This window comes from Platalea leucorodia, assembly GCF_965183815.1.
Source record: "Platalea leucorodia genome assembly, chromosome: 12".
Lineage (NCBI taxonomy): Eukaryota > Metazoa > Chordata > Aves > Pelecaniformes > Threskiornithidae > Platalea > Platalea leucorodia.
The window spans coordinates 1,185,043-1,211,389 of NC_138834.1; the positions used below are offsets into that span (position 1 = coordinate 1,185,043).

A 26,347-nucleotide genomic window follows, 5' to 3' on the forward strand; every position below is an offset into this window, starting at 1 on the left:
TGGCCGAGCAGCGCCTGAGCGGAGGGCGGGGCCGCCGGCGGGGGCGCCTGCCCTGCGCGCAGAGCCGGGGGAGGCGGCCGCTCCCCTGCCGGAGAGCGCGGCCGCTGCGCCCGGAGCTCCGGCTTCTGGGGCCGCTGCGAAGCCGCGAGAGCCTTTTAGAAGGCGGGCACAGGCTGCGGCGGTAGAGAAGCGCGTTTGCCTTAAAATCAGGCGCATTGGAAGGGGAAAAAACCTCCCACTTTGCTTGACTGGCTTCCCCCCGAGATGCTGCTGCAAAAGGGGTTCAGGGAAGGCGTTTTGGGAAAGAAGAGGAACACAACGACAGCCCGGAACCTTAACCGATGCAAACCCCTGCTTTTTCCCTGTGAAGCCGCGCGCCCCTTTGTGAGAGGCGGGCTGCCACAGCCCCTTCCTCAGCTGCGGCGCCCAGAGTGGAGTTGAACGCCTCTGAGAAGGTGGCTTGAGTAAAGCCTCTGCCCTGCGCCAGGCCTTACAGGCAGCGCGTGAAGCTGTTTCGGGTCCCTGTGGCTCAGACACACGCGTGGCTGAGGGCAGGCGCTGGGGCCCCGGGCCGGGAGAGGAAGGCCTCCTCGACCAAATGGCAGGGCCGCGCCGCAGAGGTCGCGGACTGGGCCGGCACGAAGAGCTTCAGCACGTGGTTCGGCTGCGGCGTACAGGTGGCCGCACAGGACGGCCGTCGGGCCACCTCCGACGCTTCACAGCCTTCGGCTGCGTTTTCTGTGCCCGTGCCCCGTGCCAGATGTTGATTAACCAAGGGGCGATGCTGCTGGCCTGCTTCGGATGCGAGCTGTGAGAGTTATTAATGCTTGTAATGCGTTCTGGCAGCCTAAGGTAAAAGGCCTCAAAGTAGGCATCGATCAAAACAATACCACAGGGAACAAGGTCTGTCTCATTCAAAGTGCTCGCTAATGGCCTTTACTGAAGCAGAGTAGTGACCCTGCCTGCTGCTGTATGTAGTGAGTCGTATGTGGTTACTACCACCGTAGCCAAATCAGAGTTTGGGACAAAGGATCAGCTGCTTTTTCTTGGGGAGAGGGATCTGGCAACAGAAAACAGTTTTAGGCAGTCACGGTTCAGCTGTCTGTGGAGCAAGGGCCTGGCTCACACGGGGGCAGCATCCAACCATTTTGTTTCAGAAACCATCAATCATCTGGTCCACAGTTGAGAAATGGCTGGAAATTAAAATACTCAAAAGAAAGTTTTGTAGAACTAACATCACTTCCAGTGTAGGTCTGATTAATTCTTTTCACTCCATTAATGTTTGAAAATACATGAAACAGGAATGACTATCACTTTAGTAAATGGATTGATGACTTGTCCAGTGTCACTGCTGTTAAAAGAAAAAAGAAAAAAGGCAAAACCCCTCTCTGTTGCCTTCTGCAGTGCTAATCAATAAATCACTAGAAACACTCTTACCCACTGCAGCAGCAGAAAGACAGGACTAGAACATACTGAGAGGCCTTTGAATTAAAGAGACCTCAAGCATATTCAGATACTAATCTTTTATGCTCTTCAGGTACATGCATGCAAAGTTGTTTCAGCTGTTTATTTTAGCCACTATTCTGAATTGAATGAGGCAGCGTTGAGCATATGCTCTTCACACAGCATTTAGTTCAGACGCGTAGGATCAAGGGTAGAATTAAATCTCCCCAAACACAAAACAAGTTTATGCGAAGAAATGTTCCTGCAGCATTAAGGTATTTTGCTAATAAGGAAAGGCCTTAAATGTAGCAAAGATGTTGATAGAAAACATTACCTTTAAACAGCCCCTACAGTGGCAATTTACGAAAGAATTGATGATAAATTTGTAGTAATGCTTCTGAACTCTTACAAGGATAGGATCTTGGCCGAGTGCCCATTGCTACACTACATCGAACACTAGCATTACTGATTGCTTTCATTATTGTAGAGCTCAGAGTCGAAATGAACCACAGCCTACGCAGCAGTGGCGAGACTGTAGCTTCTTTTAGGTGTTTGTGTGTTCCTAAACACATCAGCACACACCATCTCCTTGCTAGCTTGAAAGTGACTCAGTTGCTTTCACTTGGCATCCTTCTTAAGCCACCTGGGAACCAGAACTACCCATAGCTGCCGCTGTGCCACCGGCAGGCCCTGGGAAGCTGGGGTGTCGCCAGCCCTCGGGCTGTGTCTCACAGCTAGCGATAAAGCACTGTGCAGGTCCGCAGGCTAAGGCTTTCCCATCAGGACCGCCGTCTTCAGAAGAAAGTACAAAGTCTGTGTAATGCCACTCTGCTCGTTCTTGCACGTTCTCACACGCTTGATCGTTGAGACGGGTAGAGACAGATATCAGCAATGAGGAGTGGGTTTTGCCCGTGGTTGCAATATCAATAAGAGGAGTAGCCACTGATACTTGCTGCAGTCAGCGCTGAGCTGGTGTGCCTGCACTACACTTCAAAAATCTTTCTCAGGGACCAGAGACAGATTCTGGTTATCGGGTGTGGTTTCTAACGTGTCTTTGTCTCATCTCCTACAGCTTTCTACTCTCTTATTTTAATTCTTTTGTGGTTAGCATTAAGCTGATCAGAATAATTGGCGATATCCTTTTTTTTACATATATATCTAATATGTATCTTAATTTCCTTTAAGAAAGCAAGCATTAAGTCCTTTAGTGGCAAATACATTCTAGTATCAGGAATCATTTACACGAAGCATTGTGTTTCTGCAGTGAAAGCATATTTTTTCAAAATTTGGGATTAAAAAAAACTTACTAGATAGCTATCAGACATCATATTTCCACAGAATTTTGTCAGTTGTAGCTAGTCATATTTAAAGTCATAAATTAACTTAATACATTAGATGTGGTTTGGTTTATTTCCAGGGGGAGATGTTTATTCAATGTACTGTAAACAGTGTGGTATTAAAAGGGCATTTCAGAAATGTATATATGCTGTAATAAATCCATTCAACAAAAATAGGGGTTTTGTGAGGCATGAATTGGTTCTATTAACGGGCAGACTTTCTCCTTTTGAATTTATTGTAAGGACAGCTTGGAATTCTGTACTTTTTTTCCTTCATATGAAATATCTTTTGTTACATTTATCAATGGCTTACTTAAATTCTTCCTCATGAAGACAACAGGACCAAATACCTCGTCTACCTAACATTTTAGAAATTTTGACTTTTCAAACACATCTTTTTGTCTTGCCTGTTTTTCTGGCATGGTTTGCTTTATGTCTTGTGTTCCCAGATTAGCAACCTGGCAGGGTAGGGGAAAGAAGACAGGTTTCAGGTAGATACCATCTTTGGAAGTCATCCCGTTGTTTCTTTCTTAGTGGGTGGGGTGGGAAATGGATTATATCAGAGGCTGCATTTTGTGGCATGACCTAATTAATAATTTACAGGAGTGTCAGTGAACTGTACTGGATCACTGGTCGAACTAAGAGATCTCTGCATGAGGTAGGACTTCTGGTTTCTTACCATCTCTCTTGTGATCGATTGTACTCTTTCTTTTTTTTCCTCGTTGTTCCTCTGCTAGGGTGTAGCATGGTGTCTTTAGCATTAAGGAGGAAGGAGGAGGGAAAGAAAAAGCATGTGGAAGAAAGGCATATCAAATGGTGAATACAAAAGTGGAAATAGCAACATAGTCCCTGGCAATTGAGAGAACCTTATCCCAGAGCCACAAAAAGGACAGAATAAATGGTCGCAGGGGAGGGGTGATTACCAGTCCTTAGACTTTTTTCAAAGCAAGGTAAAACCTTGTCATGATTCAAATTGCTAAATATATGGATAGTATTCTAACGTGGGGGTTATGCTGACAAGTGAGGACCCTTGTTCGAAGACACAGATCCTGGCTAAACAGAAGTATTTTTACCACTTTTAATGAGGCTTCTTAACTGACTTGTGTAGCAAGAATTTTCCAGCACTACTTTTTGTTGGGTATTGCTTGACATTGGCGTGAAGGAATCTGTGGCTGTTTGCTTACAATCCAGCTCTGCTGTATTTTTCTGCATTTTCGATATCTGCTTTTAAGAGCTTTGACAAATCAATCTTTAGGAGAGTTAAAAGTCAAACTGATAAAGGAAGAAAATGACTAATTTTGGTTTATGAGATTGAGGTGGTGATCAGATTTCCATGTGAAGTCTACAAGGTTTACAACATTTTGTTAAGATGGGACAAATATATCCCATTAGCTAATAATTTTTTATGTTGCGTCTGTAATCTAAAACAACTACACTGAGAAAGCTGAGAAAAGTACACACATCACAGAATTACTCTAAGTCAGGTCATAATTTAAATGCCATTTAAAAATGTAATTCTAAAAGAAAACCAGCCATTCTAATATTTGCTAAGTGCCCCAAAAGGACATCCTGTGACAAAGAATGCATCCTTCAGCTAACAGTGCTTCCTCTGCTGGAAAACATTTGTGCATAGGTTCATAAACAAACAAAAATGGTTTAACATTTCAGCTTTGTTGCTATTTCTCCCGTTGTTTGCTTTTTTTAATTTCCAGAAATTTCAGAGTAGGACTTGTTGTTCAGAATTTAATCATCTATGCCATTTTATTCCTTCCTTCCTTAGCACAGAATCTTCTGTTCATAGTTTGTCGTAAACAACTAATTGATTGCAAGTGAGGGAAAAAAACCAGCAGAAACAGATGAAGCTTCAGGTAACACAGGTTCTTGACCCCATTCAGATACTTCAACATATATTACAAAAGAAGGGAGGGGAGAGAAGACAGAAGTATGGTAGATTTAACTGAGCTTCAAAGTTTTCATGAGGAGTTATAAAGTCTTTGAAAGCGGAAAGTTTTTTTCAGTCTACATGATAGCCTTTTAAGATGCATAGTAAACACAAAATAGTCTAACAGCTTGTATATAATTGTTAAATTTTAGAGTACAACTTTGCTGGCCATCTTTCTTCTCTTTTAGCTGTTTCCTATTTTAGATATCTCCAGGCAGTTTTCTGATTCATACATGAGCGGTGCTTCCTTTCCCAAAATTCTTCTTTTGCATGTTTCTCAGCAAGAGAAACTAATTTGACTGTTGAAAACAGCAAATTCACATAAAAGAAAATCCCTCCTGCTATTCTGAAAATGCAAGCTCAAAAGAATTTTCTTCCACTCAGTGTTTCACATGATCTGTGGGATTTATGGTAATGTGCGAGCTCTCCTGTCTCCCTTTGTTTAGGCTTCTAAAAACCAGTCTTTGGCCAGGATTATGAGAAGAAGGGAATGTCATTTGTTGTTATGCCAGCCATGGATTTACTGGGAAAGCTTTAGCTCTGTGCGCTGCACAGCAAGTGGGGATAGCACTGCCACGTGGCATCATGTGATTGCGGCTGCATAGCCTCCGTTTGAGACTGGGAGCTCCGTACATGAGCAAGTCTACTCAAGTTTGGGCAGACAGATCTGAGCTTAATTCTGCCAACTGTCGGAGCGAGTCAGCCTGAACTAGCCAGTTATTCTGACCTGTCGCCATTCATGGGATGCTCCCAAGCTAAGACATCTGGGTCTACATCTTCCCATAGATGTGCCCCGTGAATGCAGTATCCTGACGTTCTGCAATACCAAATCCATCTTCTCAGATCTTGTCCCTACATAAAAATTGTATTACACCAATACATTCATAGCTCTCCGCAGTTCTCTAACCTGGATGTATTAATATCAGGGTGAATTTTTACTATCTAGACAAGGATAAGTTATGTGAATAGTATATAAATTTATGCACTCTGGAGTTTGTAGCATTGCTATTATGTTAGTAAAAACTTACAAAAATATCCAACCTATATAGACCCTGTCTTGGGCAAAAAGGTAAATTTAAGAAAGGCATAAGCCGTTGTCTAACAACCTACCAAAGAAACTTCTCTTGGAGAAAAAATTAACCATAATAACGTATGACAAGTTTTCAACTTTCTATTAACTTGGAAGCAACTTATGGACATTGTCACACAGTTTGGGTGGTTTAACTAACTGAACCTCTGGCTTTATCTAGTTTGCAGCTATGGCCACTCACCATTTTTACTTATGCCATGAAATATCTAGACAACAGAAAGGGTTACTTTGCAGGCATAGCCTTTATCATACAAGCACACAGTTGTGGGCAGGCAGAAGCAAGTTTGCTCCTCCCATGCTTCTAGCCTGAAGAATATGATTCAGCTCAAAGTTGGAAGCCCTTTAGAAGTGTTCTCATGGGACACTGCTCAGTCTGGTAAGTCTAGGCACTAATTTATGCTGCTAAGCGGAAGCTGGGCTGATACCACCCACCAGTTCACAACTGGCTATAGTTAACTGCAAGGACATCTCCAAAGAATAGCTGTGTGCTTACAGAACCAGGTCAGTACATAGAATAAGTTTTACTGGTTTAAGCTCTTTCCTCCACAGCCCAGCAGTAAAAGAAATTATCAGTTAATTTTAACTGCGGGTGATATCAGGGATCGTGCAGACACAACCTGTCAGGGTTTCACAACCAGCTTCTGAGCAGTCAGGAAATTACTGCCAGTAAAGCTGGAGTGCAGTATTTCTTATTTCCTTCTTTGTTCTGCTTGATGTCTGGATTATGAGAAAATATTTGTTGAGCTAAAGCTCTGTTATACATGGAAGGGATACTTCAAAGTTACTCTGTATTGACATTGGGCGCTGTGCTATATTGCAGAGTCTTAGTTATGTTTTGTTTAGAATTACTAAAACCACTTTGATCTTCACTACCTCTTTTTCCCACAATTCTTTATTCAATTCACCCACTTAAAATTTTTTATTCTTCTCTTGTCATGCTCTGAGGTAGTCCCTGATTCTTTCAAGGACCTCCCCCCTCATGTGACAAAGCCTGTTTTCAGTTCAGCTCCTGTTTCTGCCACATTTGATACAAACCCTTTCTTTGAATCTTTTTTTAAAAAGTTTCTAGGCTGGAACTTCAAACACTCGCTGACTAGGTCTGAGTTTTGTAGTGAGAATACAACAGACTACTACTACCACGTTGTGTTTGGGTTTTGGTTTTTCTTATTGTTTTCTTTTACGGTGCAATTTAGTTGCAGCTTGGTTATATTGTTTCCACAGTCAAGCCGAGAACAAGGTTTATTAGAATAAGCCTCTTCTTTTATCTCAGAGCTGTTTGGAGCAGAATAATTTTCCAACTAGAAGCTATAGAAATTCAAATGTACTATTTATAATGTATTGATTGCACCTCCTTCTGTAGTTGCTGTTAAGCAATTTGCTATACGTACCTCTCCTCCCTCCAGCAGCACTCTATATTTAACTCACATGCCTAGGTCTTGTTTCTACGACTTCTGGACTGGCTGTAGCATGCCACGTCTGAGCTGAAAAAAGAACTAAATCCCTTGGGCCAAATTCATTCCTGGAGTTGCTTGATTGAACACAGTGCATTTACACTGAGCACAGATTTGGCTCATACCTGACTTTGTCAGCATTCGCTGTGCTGTAACTAAGTAACGAGAACACTGTCATTAGGGGACAGATGAATAGCTTTCTCTAAGGTTATTAGAGCAGTGAGCACCTTTAAGGAGTGCAGAAATCTGTGAAAGGAGGAGTTGGGGAAAAGGACACCACTCCTTTTAGAGTCTGTGTAAGAGAACTGATAAGCTATTCCTGTGATGTGATCGAATGTGACTGAATACTGCAGGCTCTTGGACTCTTATTCTATAAAATCCACATCAGAGCAGCACAGGAAAGGCTCGGAGGGAACAGCTTCTGCTGTACTGAGAAAGGTACATATTTCTGTTTTCTTATTTCTCAGACTTGACATGATTTGTTATCTTAGGTAATGTCACTATTTTAAACAGTGGTGAATATGAAAGAAGCGGCGTTTTCCACATTCTGACTGGTGCTCATTGTCAGGAAGTCAGTCCGTGGGCAGCAACAGCTTTCACAGAGAAAGAGTAGGACATATTTGTGTGTAATGCATTTGTACTGTATTGTAAACCTTGACAGCTGAAAGAAGTGAGATGAGATAACCCCAGCTAAATTGAAAATGTAATTTATGGCTATAAGTACGCTGGAATTTGGTACTCCTTTGTATTCAAGAAAAAGCTGAAGACAAGTCAAGCTTCAGTTCAGTCATATTTGTCTGAATAGCTGCTTTTATAAATGTGTCGCTGCAGCTGTATTTTATGGGGGTTTTCACTCCCAAGAAGGAGTTCTGCTACAGCAAAATGTCTGGGAAGAACAGACGAAAAGCTAGTACTTTTGCTTGCTAGCTCTGTTGCTGCTTATAGAGTATCTTTCTGATGCCCTTTATGGACATTCTTTACCTTTTGTCCTTTAAAAACAAACTCATATTTACCAGTACTGTCAACCACATGTCATACCGCTGACCTCCATAAACAACCTTTACTTTGTCTCTGCACTTAAGCTTACTTTTTTCTGCTTACTCAGCCACGGACTCCTCTAACAAAGCCCTCAGGTTCAGAATCTCGTGCATTTGCACAGCACTGCAGTATTTAAATGCAAAAGAAACACTTCGTGATTTACAGCTTTAGTTTGCATCCGTGGAAAAAGAGTTTAACCACATTAACACTGCAAACAATTTACTTGTCACTCAAGTTGAGCAATATTGCTTAGCAGCCTGCAGCGGTATCAGGTTTATCTCTGCCAGTCCCACACTGTTGTCTTTCAGCATTCCTTCAGGATCACTGGAATTAGAACTGACTGGGAATTTTCTGAAAAAACATAATTTTGGCAGCAGTCGTTGAAACCAGATCTGAATGTGTGAGGCCATCCATACCGGTTTTGCTAAAACTCTCTCAGGAGAGATTTTTCAGAAAGCAATTTTTAGCTGCAGTAAGAGACGCTCTATGCCCACTCCAGCTACTTTTCTGGGGAGGGCATTCACTCAGGATTCAAGACCAAGGTCTCACACCCTGCTCTGTCTCAGTTAGGCTGCAGTGCTTTGGTTACCTGCTGCGCTGTGGTGGATCCCACCTTGCCTAGCCTGTTGGAGCTGTTCATTTCCATAGAAATAAGCCAACATTTCAGCAGCGATTTCCCTCCTACTCTTTCAGATCCCTCAGTGGGTGTCCTTACTGCCAAGTTGCAGTCGTGCACTCCCCCTGCCCTGGCGAGCAGCTTGGGGAGAGCAGAAAGCTGTGCTGGGAGAGAGACAGATTTACCCTAGATTAGCTGGTAGCCTTGGAAGCAGGGCAGGAGCACGCAGTGGGGATTTGGGACACTGAGCATTCAGCCCTTGATCTTTGTGGTATAAAGAGAGAATGTGAAATAGGTCTGTCACCGGTGATTATGTTGAGGACAGCTAGCCATTTTGGTCTTTTCTCTTCCAGCCCTTTCTCCCTACCTCCATTTGGGGCAAAATCATTCAATAGGAGCTTGTTTTACCCCCCTGGGGAACGTGAAAATCTCAGCTGAGAAAACTTTTTACAGACCAGCTCCTAGTATGCTGGCAAGGCAGAGCACTTTCTACTTTTAGCAGTCCACTGCCTTCCCAGGTGGGATTTGCACAATTCAGCTGAGCTGTGCCAACCACTGGCCTCAAACACTAATACAAATAGTACAAACACCTCTAGAGTTCCGGAGTGGGAATAAGGACTATTCAAAACAAATGCTCCCTAGGAGCAACTGAAAGGATCTTATTCTGGGAAAGCTGTCTTTGCTCAAGGCCCGGTAAAGTGCCTTTCTTATCCTTGAAGAATTTCCTCACCCCAAGCTCTGGCTTTAATCACACAGCACGTTCACTAGGCCAGTCTGGATCAGAATGGGGACCTGCTGGTTGAATGGAGGTGAGGCCCGTCTGTGTGGCCAGTTTATTCTAAACCCCCTCTTCTTTATGGGCCGCAGAAGCATTATATAAACGTTTTCCTTTGGGTGATAGCACTGAATACCACTTAGCCAATGGCTACTGTGAAGGGAGTTTTAAGGGGGTAGCAATTATCCTAATTGAAATCTATCTGGGGAGAATGGATTTAAACACCTCTATGAAGCTTAGTTGACAGGGCTCCCAGTAGGCAATAGGCACTTTTCTGTTCTTTTCCTTTCATTCAGTAAGAAGAAATCTGTATTTGTTTCCTTTCAACCTGAGAAGAGGGAAAAAGAAAAGACAAAAGGCCTGGGGGGGGAAATAATCATCAGAACTTTGCATTTATAGAAGTCTGAATTTTTGTAGTCATGGTAGTGAAGCTAAACTGCAGTAATTTGAAAAAAAAACAGGAAGAGGGAAAGATTTCATGCAAGAAATACTTACTGAAAAATTATATAAAGTCTGTTCAGCTTGTTTTCATGATGTCAGTGGAAAATCTGAATGTCAAACTCCCAGACTAAGTTTCCATTGAAATACAAGCTATTCACATTTGGCAATATGCTGATTATTCTTCACAGTGTTGCACTCATTTGAAAATACATAAACAATAACGAAAGAATAGGAGGTAAAAAGATTTGGTTTTTTTTTTTTTTTTTTTGACCTTTAAAAGTACTAAAATATGAAGCTGTTGGATTGTGTTGCCTACAGCAACAGGATACAATATGTTTGGCAGAAATTAGGTTAGACTTTCTGACCAAAATACTCTGCCTTTCTTGCTCTGGGAAAAGATCAAGAAAAGCAAAATGCCAGAAAAGAGAGATTGCCTCATTCAAGACAGCGTAGGACAAAGAGCCAGGAACTCCAGTCCCGGTCATGGCACAGCACGGATCTCCTCTGGCCTAGTGCAGAGCAACAGACGGTATTAAAATATGTGTAGAAATGTGCTGACTCTTCTGCATTGTTTTCGCAATGCTCCTTAAACAGCTCATATATCCTTACTAACATGCAAATCCTCTGCATACTTTACTGCATGAGATACTTAAAGGCATAATTTCAGCAGAAGCTTTTAAAGAGTTTGAACTTAAACTTTTTTAACCGTTTTCTAAAAATAGGGGGCACACCTACCTCCTTCACACAGGTACGTGTATGGGAAGGTTTAATCTGTTAATTTATATGGCCTTTGTAAAAAACCTCTAGAAAATTGCTTGCATTAGAACATTCTTCTCTCTGCAGACTTACCAGCAGCGTCTCTGCAATAAGTTAGGCGCTGTTGTCGCCAGGTACTCTACTGTTGTAGACCATTTCTGTTATCCTCAACACCATCAGACCGATGGAGAGATTCTTTTGTGAAAAAAGGTTGAATGGTATAAATTTACCAAGCACTCCCCATTCACCAGGTTATGTGAGCTAATAAAGTCTAAATTAGATTCTAAACCCTTTAGCATCAGAATGCTAAAGTACTGTCTGGCTGCTTGGAGACTCGTAATAAACTCTTCAACAACCAACCAGTACTTGGCAGTTAGATTAAATGCATGAAAAATTATAGCAAGATTGGATGTAACATCATCTTTCCTCAAAGGCCTGATTTGTCAGCAGGCTGAAATCGCTTAAGGAAAGTGTTTGAAGCACTGTTTGTCTCCACATTTTCCCTGTTGTTCATAAACTCAAGAATAATAACGTCACATAGGCGTTTGCTGTCTTGGTATCCCAAAATTGATCTCTTTAGCTAATGCAGATAAAATCACTTCGCCTTTCCTCAGGCATTACCCATCTCTCCACAGCAGGGACTTTTCTGACAAAGATTAATTCAGCTTTACAACACTTTGAAAGTTACAGAAGTAGCAGTAACTTTAACTTACTCTTGTGGCAACAAAGATGTAGGTAAGACAGCTCATCCAAAATCAGATCAGAAAAATATTGCCAAAATGAGACTCAAACCTAAGTAAGTCCCCCAACTCAGGGTCACAAAGTTTACTCTCATTCCAGTCCTGGAGAATAGCAGTCTAATGTACATGCTGTCTTTGTAGAAGAGATTTCTTGTGATTATGTTTGGGACTTAATTTTCAGTACAAAGCAAAGCAATATCAGTTTATCCAAGCTAAAATTGTAATGAGAGGTTCTGTAATTAGGCTTATAAGGATTCACCTTTATTAGAAAAATGTTCTTTCCAACAGTTTTCAACCTACCAAGTATTTTAATACCTGTCTGCTCTTATTTTTGCATCTGTAGGAAATGAGGTCTTGTTAGTTACTCATAATGTAATGAACTAAGCTTCAGAACAGTTAAATAATCAAATTTGATACTTTTTTAATCCACTAAGCGTGAAACTCACTAAGGCACATGTCCTTATTAAAACTCGGAGCATTTAAAGGTGCTTCCTTGCAACGTGTTTATTTTTCTTCTCAGTAAATAGCAGGTTTTAGCAGAGGGAGATTGTTTTGGAATCTGAGAGAAAAACAGCAGCAATCAGTAGTTTAGATCAAATCTCCGTACACCTTCCTTTAACAATGTTATGAAAAATTAATATAAGTTTTATGAAACACTGAGAAAAATCTCAATTTGAATTCATCTGGTTGCCGGAAGTTACCTTAGAAGTTGATGCTACCACTTGTTCTAATCCTTATTTTTTCACTTGAGGGAATTCTAAGACCAATTATTTTTTAACAGTACTTGGAAGAATTTACTGGAAGGACTGACAAATAGCGTTACTGAAAGATCCTTGTTGTAACCTTCGGTGAAGTGGCTGGAGTCGCCTGTACAAGAATAAAGAACAGGATGTATTGTTTTGTGCTCCATGCCATGGGCATTTTTATGGTTTTAGAAAAACGGGAGATCATGTAATAGTAAGGGGGTAGTGAATCCCCTAACTTAACAACTACTGCTGTACTAATAGATCTCTCGGCCTGAGCCAGTCTCTTGAGGCTTCTTTTATAACCATTGGAATGACTTAGGTATTTTATCTTCAAGGGCAGGTACGTTGGGGCGGCAGACTCCCACAATTTGTGTTTGCTTCCCTCTTTAAAAGTGTCTTTTTAAATCTCTGTAAGCTGAAACAGAGGTACTCCCGTTTGAACGCTGATTGTTTGATTATGGTTTGGAGCAGGGGAAAACTGCTGAACTGCATTATAAAGTTATGATTTGGTCTTACGAAACCTGCCAAAATGAGTAAGATTAGATGCATAAGAAAATAACCCAGTTCTTTAGGAAGACTCATCAGTAGTTTGACAGGTTTGGGCATGAAATTTTAATATGTTTTCTTTTAAACTCTGTCTTCTCAAAAACAGATTTAGTGATACGTGTTATTCGTTCCTTTCCATAATGTTATCCCTCCAGTTTTCTGTTTATTCCCTTGCTCAATTTTTCATTTTGCCTACTATTTTCCACTTCAAATTTTAGCTTTCAACAAGAAGGCTCACTTTATCATGGTGTTTCTAATGCACAGAAGAGGTTGCAGTGCTAACCCGTGTATTTGGAACCTCAGTACAAGCATTAAATAATAAGAGCAACTGCCTTGTAATAAGTGGTTATGGGAAACTGTGCAAGTTCAGTTTTATTGCATATTTAATGAATCTCATGAATCCACATTAAAGCTGAAAATTACAGTTGCATTTTCTAAAGCTGTCATAACATGACTGTCTCTTAGGTAGGGGTAGTTTTAAATTGGTTGAATTACGCCCTTGATTTTCCTATCAAATATTTTCCAGCTAAGAATATGAAAGCAATTACCTATTTTAGTACAGATTTTTTTTTCCCTTGGGTGCATGACCATCAGCAATGCATCTTGCTCTTGGCAGGCTGCTTTTACAGTCTACTGCTATCCCTAAATTTATTTTCACATCTAAGAAGACAAATTAAGAGAGACAAACTTTGAAAAAGAAACTGTGTTTAAAAAAAAAAAAGGAAAAGAAAAGAAACAAGATGTGTCTGGCTTGCTCCTTTTAAAAGTTACCTTCTCTGGGAAGCGTTTTTCAGGATAATTGCCTCCTAAAGGAGCTCTGCTAAGAACAACCCATACTGCCAGTTTATGAAGGTGCTGGGGTGTTATACAGCAATAATAATAATTAAAGAAACTCCAATAGTTGAAAAACATTCCTTGATACAGCAAAACCAAGTGAACTTGTCTAGGAATGGAAAAAAGCAGCAGGTACGATATAGGTTGTTGCTACCTGTGAGCAACCTGGAAGGATCTGTGGAGGCAGGTGGCTCTGCTGTTGGGTGCGGTAGCACTCGTGGGACTCGGACGTGCAAAGATCTGACTGAGGCGCTGTAAGGAATGGATCCCTCTGAGCACTTGATCATAGGAATGGCCAAGCTGAATTGCTTCCTTGCTTAAGTTTTAGATCTAAGACCATCCCCAAATCACACGCATTTGAGCTTAAATTTATAGCTTTTTTTTGTCTTCTTGACAAACATGTTACACAAACCATGTAAACAAACCAGTGCTAACAGCCACTCACCAGTTTAGATTCAAAGAGACACAAAGGGAAATGCAGGTCAGTATTTTGCCTTCAGAGGGGATTCTTGGGTAAACTTAAAGCGATAAGATTTCATAGCTGAAGATCCAAAATTTGTTTCCCAGGTGGCCCTGCAGAACTATCAGTTGCTGCCCTTCCAGACAAGCTCAAGGGCTGTCAGCCTACTCATGCTTTTGCATAAGGAGTGACTAGAAGAGAGAGAAGGCTATGGCTAGCTGCATGGTCCAGAAGCATATCCCACTTTACACCGTTTTGTCAAGCTAGTTGCAGCTGGGTATCAGGATGTCACGCTGCAGTACCTGCCGCGGGTGGCAGCAGCCTGAATACAATCTATGCCTTTGAAAAGATAGGGCACGTACATCTCAAACAAGGTGTCTTTCTCTGCACAAAGTGCACTCTTTTAAAACAACAAAGTCTTTAAAAGGATACTGCTGTCCAAGTAAGGATGAGGGTGAAGTATTTGTTTGTTCAAGACCAGCTAAAGTTACTAAAAATCAGCAGGTCTAACCTGAGCTGAGTGCTTTGCTCTGCTCTGGCTGAGAGAGACATGTTAAGAAATAGCATTTCACAGGCTGCAGACAATGAAGAAGCTGTCCTTCTTTAATACATGGACTTTTGAGCATGTGACGGCTTGTAATTTTGGTGTATAAAACCTGTAGCAGTGTGGGAAAATAAGACGATGGCAATCTGGTTTGCTGACATACCCTTCCATGCCTGGGAAGTGATGTGAAAATGGAGGGGCAGGATTTTACTGTCAAGCAGGTCCTTTTTGTCATGGTATAAAAAGAAGTCTTCACCATCTGTTCCCTGTCCAAAAAAGAAGTCTCAGCATTCCTGCAGGACAGGGAGTGGGGCTGAGTTAGCCTACAGATGCTCTCTTTCCCTGTTTTGAGAAATCTCACCAAATGGTCTCATATCTGTACTAAGCAATAAAGGAGAAAAGCTGTTCCTCAAAAAATACACCACCTAGTTTATCCTACAGCTATCATCCATTCTTGCCGTCCGACAGATCTGTGAAGGGCAGCCCCAAACACACTGGCAGAATCTTGCCAGCCTTGCCTGTGGCAAGTTGTACTCAGAGGATGCCAAAGTATCCGCTGTAACCAGAGGACTGTGTCTGGCAATAGTCTGGAATAATTCTGAATGCCAACAGTCTTCAGTTCTAGAGGGACCTGAATACGTTTGGACTGCCACCAAGCGAGTCGCTGGTGTGCAGGACTCATGCGGTTTCCCCTGTCCAGAGGCAGGAAGGTTAGCTACCTGCTGGCATCACTAAGTGATTTCTGGGCTCCATCCATTCGTTGCAGTTCAGAGTAATTATTTCTCAATTGTTTCAGTAATCCAAATCCATCAACAATGACCATACAATCAACTGAGCCACGAAAGCCAAGTGAAGACAAGCCAAGTGAAACTAGAGAGTTATTTTTCTGTTAAGCCAATGATATTTTCATAGCCCAATCCAAGTTCTCAGTGGACAGATAATGTGGAACATCTTCATGTAGAACAACTAGAAAGAGCAGAAGTCCCATCTGGAAGGTGCAGGACAATTAACCGATCAGTAGAACTACTAGTGCATAGAAGGGAAGAAGAAAAACTGACATCCAGGCCTTCAGGATCCCGTTGAGGTAAAGAAGCAGGTTCTTATTAGCTAGGAAACAAAATTCAGAAAGCCCAAGAAGCAAGATTTTTGTGTGCTACTCATGCTGGCAAGCCCTGAAAGGAAATGTATCAGGTCAGACTTTGCAAGGAAAGCATTAAAGGTGAGTATTAACATTGGTGACTACTTAAAAGCAAGAGAAACAGACTTTTAACTGCTCCAAACAAATCATACTTGCTATGCAACTAAGAGAAGTGGATGAGTGAACAACATCGGCTGTACTGTAGGTTGAGCATATCTCCATGGAAACTCTGTCATCTTCTGAACTCAAAATGTGTTCTGCATGATGATTCAAAATTTAAAGCAGCGGGATAGATTTTCCCTCGTGCAATATGTATGTGCCAAGTCCCTCTACAGAATGGAGGTCTGACCACCCGTAAAATTTAGGATTTCCCTGGGACAGTTTTGGGGGGAAACAAACAAAAATGGGAAGCAAGAACAGGTAGGAAGAGATCTGGGGGAATATTTGGCTAATCGTATAGCCCCCTTGCCTCCGGTCTTGGGCAACTTAGGCAAAATTTTTGAGGATGTCGTAGCTCCTGCTGGAGCAATGGTTTTGCTGAACTCCGGGTAGGTGGAACATGAACACAAGTGCAAGTGGAAGCTGTTCACGGTTTTTAGCAAGCTGGAAGAGAAGGAGGCTTAATAGAAAGAATCAGAGACAAGAATGAGTTGAGCGTCACGTTCTTTAAAAATAACAGTTTAAAAAACAGTGCAACTCAAGCCGCCAGCTGAGGTTAAGAAATTGATTCTTAATCCTTTAGACCTGTGTTCAAATGCCTAATTAGACTTAAAGAGCAAATGAACTTGGCATTCATTCATCCCAATACTAACTGGAGCACATTCCAACCTGTGCTCTCCTCCCAGTGTGCAACTGTCAGCCTCTGCTTGTAGGAAGCAGAGGTGGAAAGTGGTGGTGGTATAAGCTGCATCATCAGAAATGAGATGTGGTTTGGATTGTACGAGAGGAGCTTCACATGCAGAGAATCCTCAGGCAAACCACAACCCTTGGCTTGGCACCCTCTCAAAGGCTAAATCAATTCCTTACCTGTAAGAACCCTTTCTTTATCAGATCTTTTGTGCTGTGACTCCTGCATGGAAGCAAATGCACCTTCCTGCGTACTGGCTCGTCTGAAATCCATCAGAGTAAATGGCTTTGATGGGATTTATTGCTTGAGCTGTACAGGGTGACATGCATCGCATCTGCTGAGCTTTATGTTCAGATGCCCTAAACTCTCAAACAGAAGCACACGCCACCCGTGCTGCACACACATAGGCACCTGCAGCTATGACACTGAATCCCCCGGGGAGCATAGGCACGGTCGCATCGGATAATTTGAGCTGGCCCGTCAGAGAAGTACAAGGTGCCCTTTTGTCACATCTCTTCAATTTCATGAGCCTGATTCAGGGATTCAGTTTTATGTTTTTATAACCGGTGAGAAAACATCCCTATGTTATAAAAGGAAATGTATCTTTTGTTCTCAAAAGCAGCAGACTGATGGCTCATGTCAAAGGTTTTATAAGCAGGAAAAAGGCTACTATCTTCTGTAAACCATTCCACCTGGGTACCTCTGCTGCAGGCTCTGAAAGGAAGGCGGCAGGTCGAGTCCTACTGAAACATCAAGCTCAGCTTCTCTGCAGGGCATGCAAGAAGGGCAGGCGCTAGCAGAGGTCTGCCTGCAAGGCAGTAACTTAGGACCTGCAGGCTGATTTGCAGCAGAATGTTACCTGACCGTTCCCAGTGTCTGCCGATAACGGGCTCAAAATTCAAGGGTGAGGCGTTCCATATTTTCTTACCGAGGCCAGCTTAGAAGTTTCCCAGTGCTCAAAAATTAGGAGAGAGGGATCACATGCAGGCTCTAATTTAAGATTTTAAATCTTTTGAAAACTGGTTAGAAGAGGTTTGATGCCGAGAGGCTCCTTGTGCAGTGGCATGCTTGGAGCCAGGACTGAGCAGCTGCGTGGGGGAAGGGACCAGAGCATTAAATAAGCTACTTGTTGACTGCCTGTAAAATTGCCTTGTAAAGGGAGTGCCACAGAGCACCCTCCATTACCAAGTGACAGAGAGTCATTTTCAGCTACTCTGGACAATATCATAATTAAACTCTGTGTGTTCCTGATCAGTATGGTTGGTTGTGGGTTATTCAGCTTAGTATTTACAAAAAGGATAGCTCTCTCCTGTGCCACCTTAACCCTGGGCTGTTTTTCCTTCCAGATGCTGGAGAGCTCTTCAGTCCTTTTGTTCATTGTCTTCGCCCTGCTTTTCATTTTGCTGCTCCTTGTGGTGCTCATCAGGAAAAACGGCACTGCTGCCCTTATCTGGAATGAAATAATCCGGGAGAAAATAACCAATTTCATCATGAATCAGAGCAAAGAACAGAGGATTTTAAATTTCGTGCTGCAGAATGCAGCCCGAGGAGACCCCTGTAGTGTGGTGGACACTATAGATAAGTACTGCTCCCAGAAAGAGTGGGCCATGAATGTGGGCGATGAGAAAGGTAATTGCAGCGGGGATCAGCACTTGAAAGATCCTTCAAGACTAGCGTGGTACAGAACATCTTATTGTATTCACATGGTAACTTCTGTCTGCTGCCGCTGCTGCAAAAAAAATCCACAATAGCCTTGTGGTCAGCAGAGTAGTTCTGTAAGGAGTAATGCATGCTTGGGCAGATGTCTCTGAGGAGGGGTATCCAGTGAGTAATCCAGGGAGATCACAGGACCAAATCTGGGTTTGTACGTTGTGGACATTGCAAGTGTGTAAGCAGAGGGTGACAATTTATGGGAAAAATCTGGGGTTGTGTTAAACCTCAGTTCCTCTACAGGGTGGCTTTAAGGCATAATTCATTATGTTAAGTACTCTCAGATCCTTAACTGAAAGATAGTAAATTGAAAAAAAAAAAAAAGTATTTTAAACTATATGAATTTTGTATATGCAAACATAAGTTACAAGTTACTGTTGAGGGGAGAAATCCTACTCATGTAATACACAAAAGCAGGCATTGGACATTGTTGCTACTTAGCGAGTAAATCATCTTGTTCTTGCCTCCTAAAGGAAAATATGTGGACAAAACATTTTTTTCTTAGCTGCAGGAAATTGTCAGTCTTTTCAAAAAACTGTAATGGCAAAATGCTAACATGTTCCCTTATCAATTAGACCCAAAATACCTGTTGCTGGGAAATTACAGGGGAAATTTGCTTAGTCTGGGATTAATATAGCTAATGAAATACAACTGCAAGCATTGTAATAAAAATGCTTCTCTGTCATGGGTACGTTTCGTGAAACGAGCTCCTCTGCGTACCAGGCTGGGGTGCTTAGGGCAACAGAACAGTGGGTGGTGGCTGAGTAGGAATTCTTCAAGCTCTAAACTTGGATCATTTGGGATTATATTCTTAAAAACTTCACTCTAGTTTTGCTCTGACAAGATGACCTTTCCTCAGATAAAAGCCAGCAAAGTTAATGCATCTTTAGTTCCTAAGATTTCGCGAGTGACCACATGATCTCAAGATGCAAGCATCATCATCACAGTATTCATAAACAAATGACGCCCAGGAAAATAGCACGTAATAAATGTATATGTACATTTAAAAATTCCATGGCTCAGAGTAAAATCCCTTCAAATACTTTTTCAGACTAGTTATCTAGTTTCTAGCCATACAAGTAAGAGCAGACAGTTTTCTCACAAAAATCCTTTTCTTCAGAAGGACTGACTACAGTACACTGTCACTTCTTTGGGGGAATTTGTTGTTGTTGTTAACAGTTGACTAATGTTTTCCATCCCACAAATTCATCTAGCGAATCCAAATATTTTGCAATTTTGTAACTAGACTTTTCTTTTTCTCTTTGAAAACAAGCATTTAGTATGAGAAATTTTGTATCAGACTGCTGCATGTAACATTTGCAACAAATATGAGCACTCAAAATTCAGGAGTTATGTATTTCACAAATATGGCCAGTTTATGCAATAAGTTCTTGGAAAAAAACACTGCCTTTTTCCATTGTAACGCTATAAATATTTTAGTTAACTCAGGCACTTCCTTACTCAGTAATGTTTATATTGTGAAACTAAGTAAGATTTTTTTAGTTGAAAGTTTGCATTTTGAAACTTAGAATGTCTGTGATCAACTTGATCACAGATAAGCCAATTTGCAAAGGAAACAGTATATAATTTGACATCAACCCTTCATTTTTGAATGTCCTGAGCAACTGAGGACATGGACTTTCTAAGTTTCTTGTCACTAACTTGCTCTTCTGTATGCGAACCAGTTTGATTTTGTCACAAGTTAACTTATTCCATTGTATTCAGGTTTAATTCTCGACAAGACAGTGGAAGAGGTCAATCCATCAGTTGCACTGGAGCTGGGAACATACTGTGGCTACTCGGCAGTTAGGATTGCTCGGCTACTGAAGGCAGGAGCTCATCTTCTCACTGTGGAGTTCAACCCAGAATTTGCTGCTATAGCTAAACAGATGATTGAGTTTGCTGGAGTACAAGATAAGGTAAATACCATTTGTCTCTGGTTGGTATGAGGAAGCGATACATGGAGAGTGGGACTTTATCCATACAAACAACAATAATAGGTTTCAATTTGTTTTTCACTTGTCAAGCAAGTATGACACCCTAAGCGGGAACATGCAGAGTTTAACCATCAGGCTTGATAGCAGAGAGAAGTTACCAGTGCCCATGAAGAGGACCAAGGTCGTCTGCTCTTTTGTGTATATCATGCAAGTGAGCTAAATCTGTTAGCATCAGTCAGGGCTCCAAGTACGATGCAGACCCAGCTGAGAGTCAGGGTAGAGTCTGAGGCTTGTCAAGATGTGTGTGTGACCAAAACAATCAGGGCTGTTCTCCAAAGTTCTTTGCTATGCGAGTCAGGATGAAGATTTGGAGGGGCAAGACCAGAAACAATCATATACATCTGTATCTCCTTAACATTTTGAAAGCATTTAGACTTCATCTTCCAGTTTGGCCTCTTCACTATTCACTGGTTAGTACAGCAGACAGGCCAGTTGCTGAGAGCTGCTTTCAAAACCCATAGTGACTGTAAGAATAATACAGGCCTGGAGGGAGGCTCCAGAGTCAGTTATTTCACTTATTATAGTCACAGGACATCAGCACGTGCAGTCCTTTTAATAAAATTAGTAACCACTACTGCAAAACTGGTTAGATTCACTGCCATTATTGAACTGCAAGACTGCCCCACAGATTCCTCCTCCTGATAATCAGAAGTCTTTCTAGGATTTCCGTCCGACATTTATTCATAGACATTTTGTATTCTTTTTCTTGCGCCCACAGTCCTTATTAATTTAACTAGCTCCATGCCTAGTTACAGGCCCTGACCTCTCACAGCAGTACAGCTGACTTCACTATGTTACCTCCCAAAAGCTAGCCTAGAATATTGGTTTTCTCTATATAAAATAAAAGGTTCAAATCAGTGTCAAGACTGAGTACAACACAAAACTGAATCACAGTCTAGTTTGTTACAAAAGCTCACAAGAAGCAGCTGCATTATGTGCAACGGACTTCAGATGAGATGTACTTACCCAAATCTAGTTGGTCACAATATATATATACACACCCCCCTAAATTCAGTGCAATCTGAGGTGTCTTGACTCTCATACAGTTGGTTGAGATGCAGGTATTTCCAGTCTATAACCCGTCTCAGCCCAAGCCAGCCAGCTACAGCAGGTCAGGGGGTTCATGCCTGAGAAGTGACTCTCTGTTCAACTAGACAACTCACTTCAACATAGATGATAAAGCTAGAGGAAATAAATCTCGCCATGAGGTCTTCTAATGTGTTTTTTAACTTCTTGAAGAGAACCTGAAGTACTAGTGACATCTAAAATTGCATTTTCCCCATCTAATTTAATCTCCCGATCAGCTATGAGTCATAAAGCAGACATTTCCTTGCCACTTTTTTCCTCCACTCACAGTATATGGCGCTTGCTTAACAAATCAACATGCAGCAGCTTCTTTCAGTTTAACAGTAGTTATGCCAATAAACCTGTGAGGAAGATGCAACAGCCTCTGTCCTGCCTCCTCCCCCTGCTGGCCATATCAATTTTATATACTGTAGCCTCCAGCTTTATTCAAAACTAACCTGTTCTCTGTATTTTTTGCTTCCCTTGGACTACAAAATTCAACTGAGATGTAACTAAAAAAGTAATCAAAAGTACTGTTTTCAACAGGAGATTCCCGTGTTTCCAGTAAAGAATCACATTATCCAACAGAAACAACAGGTCACTTTTTCTGCTGTTAATAAAAAACAAAACAAAACAAAAAACAAACCCCCAAAACCCCCAAAAACCAAAACCACCCAAGTCCATATTTTGGAACATAACTGAGTTGGTTTGTCAAAAAGAAAAAAGGACACTTGATGTAACTCTGTGAAATAATTCAACTGAGGCAATGTGGAGCTATAAACAGGATCGCTGATGGCTGGCCACAATTTAAAATGCGCTAGAGGCATGTGCTTTTTGTTAATGGTTCACAATTCATCAGATGGGTTTGCATTTCAGGTAAAACTCCTAGAAGGCCCTTCAGAGGAAATTATCCCCCAGCTGAAGAAAAAATACGAAGTGGATACTTTGGATTTTGTCTTCCTGGACCACTGGAAAGACAGATACACACCAGACACCATCCTGCTTCAGGTCAGTTTGCACAATTCCAGTCTTAAAAGTAAAGCAGCAAATGCCTTGATGTCGGTGAGGCCTGTATTCTTTATGAAGGACCTCATCCTCTGTTAAATGAAGAATGGCAGCCAAAATAGCAACCTTATGAGGAAAGAGGATTTGGGGGACAGGGTCCAAAACTTTTGTCAGGGACAACTGCTGATACTGAATAGCTCAGGACTTGGTGGATACTGTTGAACCATTTTGTTTCCTGAACAAACGGGTCTGCAGTAGAAATCCCAGGTGGAGGAGTGCATGGTCACTAACCAGAACACTTGACCCAAAACCATCCTGAACCTGGGAGCAGTTGAGACTTAGGACCTGCATGTTCCAGCTCCACCTCTCTCATTTTCCCAGTACCCATTTTTTTGCCTGGGTCTGTGGTGCCAGCAGAGCATTTTGATGAATACTATGTTGGTAGTACAGCTGGGTATCATCCTTCTGGGAGTCTTTACGCCACCTAATTAATTGGCTGCAAAGCCCCTTCGGAGGAGAGTGCGGACTGCCCCATTCAGGCCCCAGCTAGGGAAGTGCTGTTCAACTCTATCGCCAGCCCTGAACGTGGAAAAATTATACTCATTTCTTCCCAACCCGCCCTAACCATTGCTGTTCGCATTACAAGACAAGGTGGCTGTACCAGCAGTAGGCAATGATAGGTGCAGTAACTACTAAAGGACTTCTGGATAGGAAGGTATTTTCAAGTATTAAATAACCAAGATTCACAACAGCTGTATCTATCAACATAGCACATACAGACTCTCCTAGCTTCGGAGCTGCAGGCTGATAAAATTTTCTACAACTGCCTCACTATTTGTATGTAAGTGTCATTTTTCAATTATTTTCCTCACAAATAAATCTACTTTTTTGAGGCTGCCTCTTACATTGAGAACCTGCCAACTGCTTCCTGACCCCTGCTTGTGGACTACAACAGTATTTTCTCATCCAGGCTCCCGTTTTTTAATTTCAGCCCTGTCCTCCAGACAGCTGTTTGAAAAGGAAATTTGTTTGGGGTTATGAACAGCCAGTATTGAATTTACGCAGCAGTAGCTGAAGAAAAAGTTCCCTCCTTACAGCTATTTTGTACCCCGCGAATGTTTTCTTTTAAACTGGCTATGTAAGGATGACTGAGCTCTTTCCGCTGGGAAGAGCTAGTGCATCCCCATCAGAGCTTAACCTTCACAACACAGCCAAAGCAAAGAGGTAGGTTAGTTCCATCATAGTGGTCAGTCCAATGCAACTGTGACACAAAGTTGCTTAAAAATAACTTAGGAAATTAAGAGGAGACAGATGAAGAATAGATGCCCACATTTTCTCAGATGTTACAAACCTTCTAACATGCAATTTTGGCATGATTAACTACAGGCTGTTTTAAAACAGCTGGTAAGCTCAGATAAGCAACTTCTACTAGACAAAAATACCAGTAAAAATTAGGTTTGTAGGTTTACTGAGGATAAACATTGCACTTGAAGTGAATATTGTGAGTTGATTATGCCTTGTGGAAATTTGTCAGAGTGATCTTCACTGCACACAAACCCTGCTTCATGCCCAGCTCCTGAACAAAGTGGCAGAAAGCCGTACAAGATGAAAGGAAAACAAGCACAGAAAATCTTTTATTCATTTACTGGTTTTGGAGTTTGACTGAGACTGGCCAAAGCAGACTGGTACACGCCAGTTCTCAGGTGACCTTAAGGGCCACTACAACATTTTAATGTGGTATTTAAAAAGTTTTCAGACATTAGGCACGAGAGCCAAAACAAAACCATCACACTGATCAGACACAGTTGGAAACAATCTGAGCAACAAACTGCACACCTCTACTGCACTCGATTTGCTATTTCAGAACCTGAATGACCCATCACGTTATCAGCATCTCTAATGCTCTACTGATTGCTTTAACAGAAAAAGTCAGCGTATTAAACATGACCACAAAGGATCAGAGAGTTGCTCAGCTTCTCCCGTGTCTTTTCTTCCCCCTGAACCCGTAGTACAATGGGGTTTTGGATGCAGGCACTTAGTATGACATGGTTAACATGAAAGCACATTACATTCAAGCCAACGTCTGCTTAACAGCCACCATGAAGCAATTTCTCTTCTTTCTAGGAATGCAACTTGCTGAGGAAGGGCTCAGTTCTTCTGGCTGACAATATCATCGTCCCAGGAGCTCCAGAATTCGTTAACTATATCCGCAACAACCCCCGTTTCCAATGCACTAACTACCCATCTCATCTGGAATATATGAAAGTGGAGGATGCTATGGAAAAGGCTGTGTTTTTGGGATAGAGAGCCATTAGTACTCAACCTTTGTTTCAAATGACGTAAATGCAACTGCACAGGTTAACTTGTCCGTGCTTTAAATTTTGGTTTTTTTTGTATTTTGGAGCCTGTAATTAAAGCAAGCGCTAGTGGAGATCATTTTAGACCAGGTGGAAACCAAGACTGGCAGGAAGGAGGGTAACTGCTCAGAGGTCTATTCCATTGTTTCACATAATTCAGGAAACCCAAGGCGATGCACATTGCCTTGCCTTGACCAACACGTCATCAAACGGCAGCCTTATTTTGAGCTCAAACCCAGACCACCACAGTTTGGGCTTAGGGTGGGGTGGAGAAAGTCGCTGCAACTTCTGAAGACTTGTGTCCCCAAGCTAAACTGATTATCGTTATCAAGAGTGGAAAAAAGCATGTGCATTGCAAGAAAAGACCATTTCAGGAGCCCCGATTTTGCTAAATTGCTAGCATGCCACTTAATGCAGTGGAGGCTCCTATCGTGATATCAGATACATTTTTGCATAGTTACTGCAAAAGTTAATCATCTATGCTAGAGAAAAGGGCGTGCACTGAAAGAAGACCGACCCATGCAGCAATGAGAAAACAAAACAGAATTTTGCAGAAGATAAACAAAGTTATTAATCTGCCCATGCAGAGGTAGGGAAAACTGAAGTAGTAAATAGATGCAAGTAAACACAGTAACAGATAACAAAACCAGCAGGCTTTTTCCAAAAGAACACCAAAACTGCATAATATCAGAGACCTTGAGAAAATGCTGTTTATCCCCTCATATTTACTTATCCCCTCATTATATTGTATATACGTAACGCGTGCTTTTTAGGGGCAGGGCAAGCTGCTTACTCTGAAGTGCTGTCTAAGTTTAAGATGCTGTATAAACATAAAGAGCAGAGAGAATGGGCTTGACCAGGTGGGACCTGCACACCCCGGTTAGCCTCGGTGCTGGTAACCCTGTGTGAACAGTGAGGGATGTCACTGAGAAGGTACAAAGCCAAATCTGAAGTCTCTAACTCACCTGAACAATGCAAAAATCCACTGGCATTTCTTGGCGTGTCCTGCGGTGATGATATAATGAGGCAATGGTCGCGTTTATAAATAAAAACCTAAAAAACAATACAGCAGGCATGTGACTTCCTTTGTTTCCCATGAATTCTGCACTGCACTTGGGATGTCCAGCCTTGGAACAGCCACAGAAAGATCCAACAGCTGAAAATCAGAATGAAAATCAGGGATAACCATTCTCATCTTTCCCCTTACGGATTCTTTCAGACCTGGTATCAGCTTCTTCCTTCTATAGCCCACCTTGCTGAAGTGGTATCTACCCTGGCCTGTGTGCTACAGAAAATCCAGCTCCAGGACACCAGTACCGAGCGCGGCAGAGAACTGCCCCACGGTATAAACCAAAAGTGGAACAGGCGAAGGTGACAGAGTCCGTTTAGAGACGGACCAAGCAAACCACGGTGACCCAGCCAGCGTGTAAGGTGTGCCTTTCACAGGGAGATGAGAAGGCAACGTTATC

At 41.9% G+C, this 26,347-nt stretch overlaps 1 protein-coding gene across 5 annotated transcripts; it reads left to right on the forward strand.

The window, feature by feature from the left end:
- Positions 1-763: 763 nt before the first annotated feature.
- COMT (catechol-O-methyltransferase) lies at positions 764-25,910 on the forward strand. Of its 5 annotated transcripts, none has more exons than XM_082324842.1 (5): positions 764-852; positions 18,091-18,373; positions 20,180-20,373; positions 22,393-22,524; positions 24,646-25,910. In XM_082324842.1, exons 1-5 carry the CDS (start codon positions 802-804, stop codon positions 24,823-24,825), a joined length of 840 nt encoding a protein of 279 aa, XP_082180968.1. In that variant the 5' UTR covers positions 764-801; the 3' UTR covers positions 24,826-25,910. The 5 variants fall into 5 exon arrangements, with proteins under 5 accessions (XP_082180968.1, XP_082180971.1, XP_082180969.1 ...); XM_082324845.1 differs by lacking the exon at positions 764-852 and adding an exon at positions 6,129-6,188; XM_082324843.1 differs by lacking the exon at positions 764-852 and adding an exon at positions 6,143-6,313.
- The last annotated feature ends 437 nt before the right edge of the window (positions 25,911-26,347 follow it).

Coding starts and splice junctions, on each gene's coding strand:
- COMT (XM_082324841.1), top strand. CDS start 15,919: ATGCTGGCAAGCCCTGAAAGGAAATGTATCAGGTCAGACTTTGCAAGG. Junction 20,374..22,392: donor TTGCTGGAGTACAAGATAAG/GTAAATACCATT, acceptor TTTGCATTTCAG/GTAAAACTCCTAGAAGGCCC. Junction 22,525..24,645: donor CAGACACCATCCTGCTTCAG/GTCAGTTTGCAC, acceptor TCTTCTTTCTAG/GAATGCAACTTGCTGAGGAA.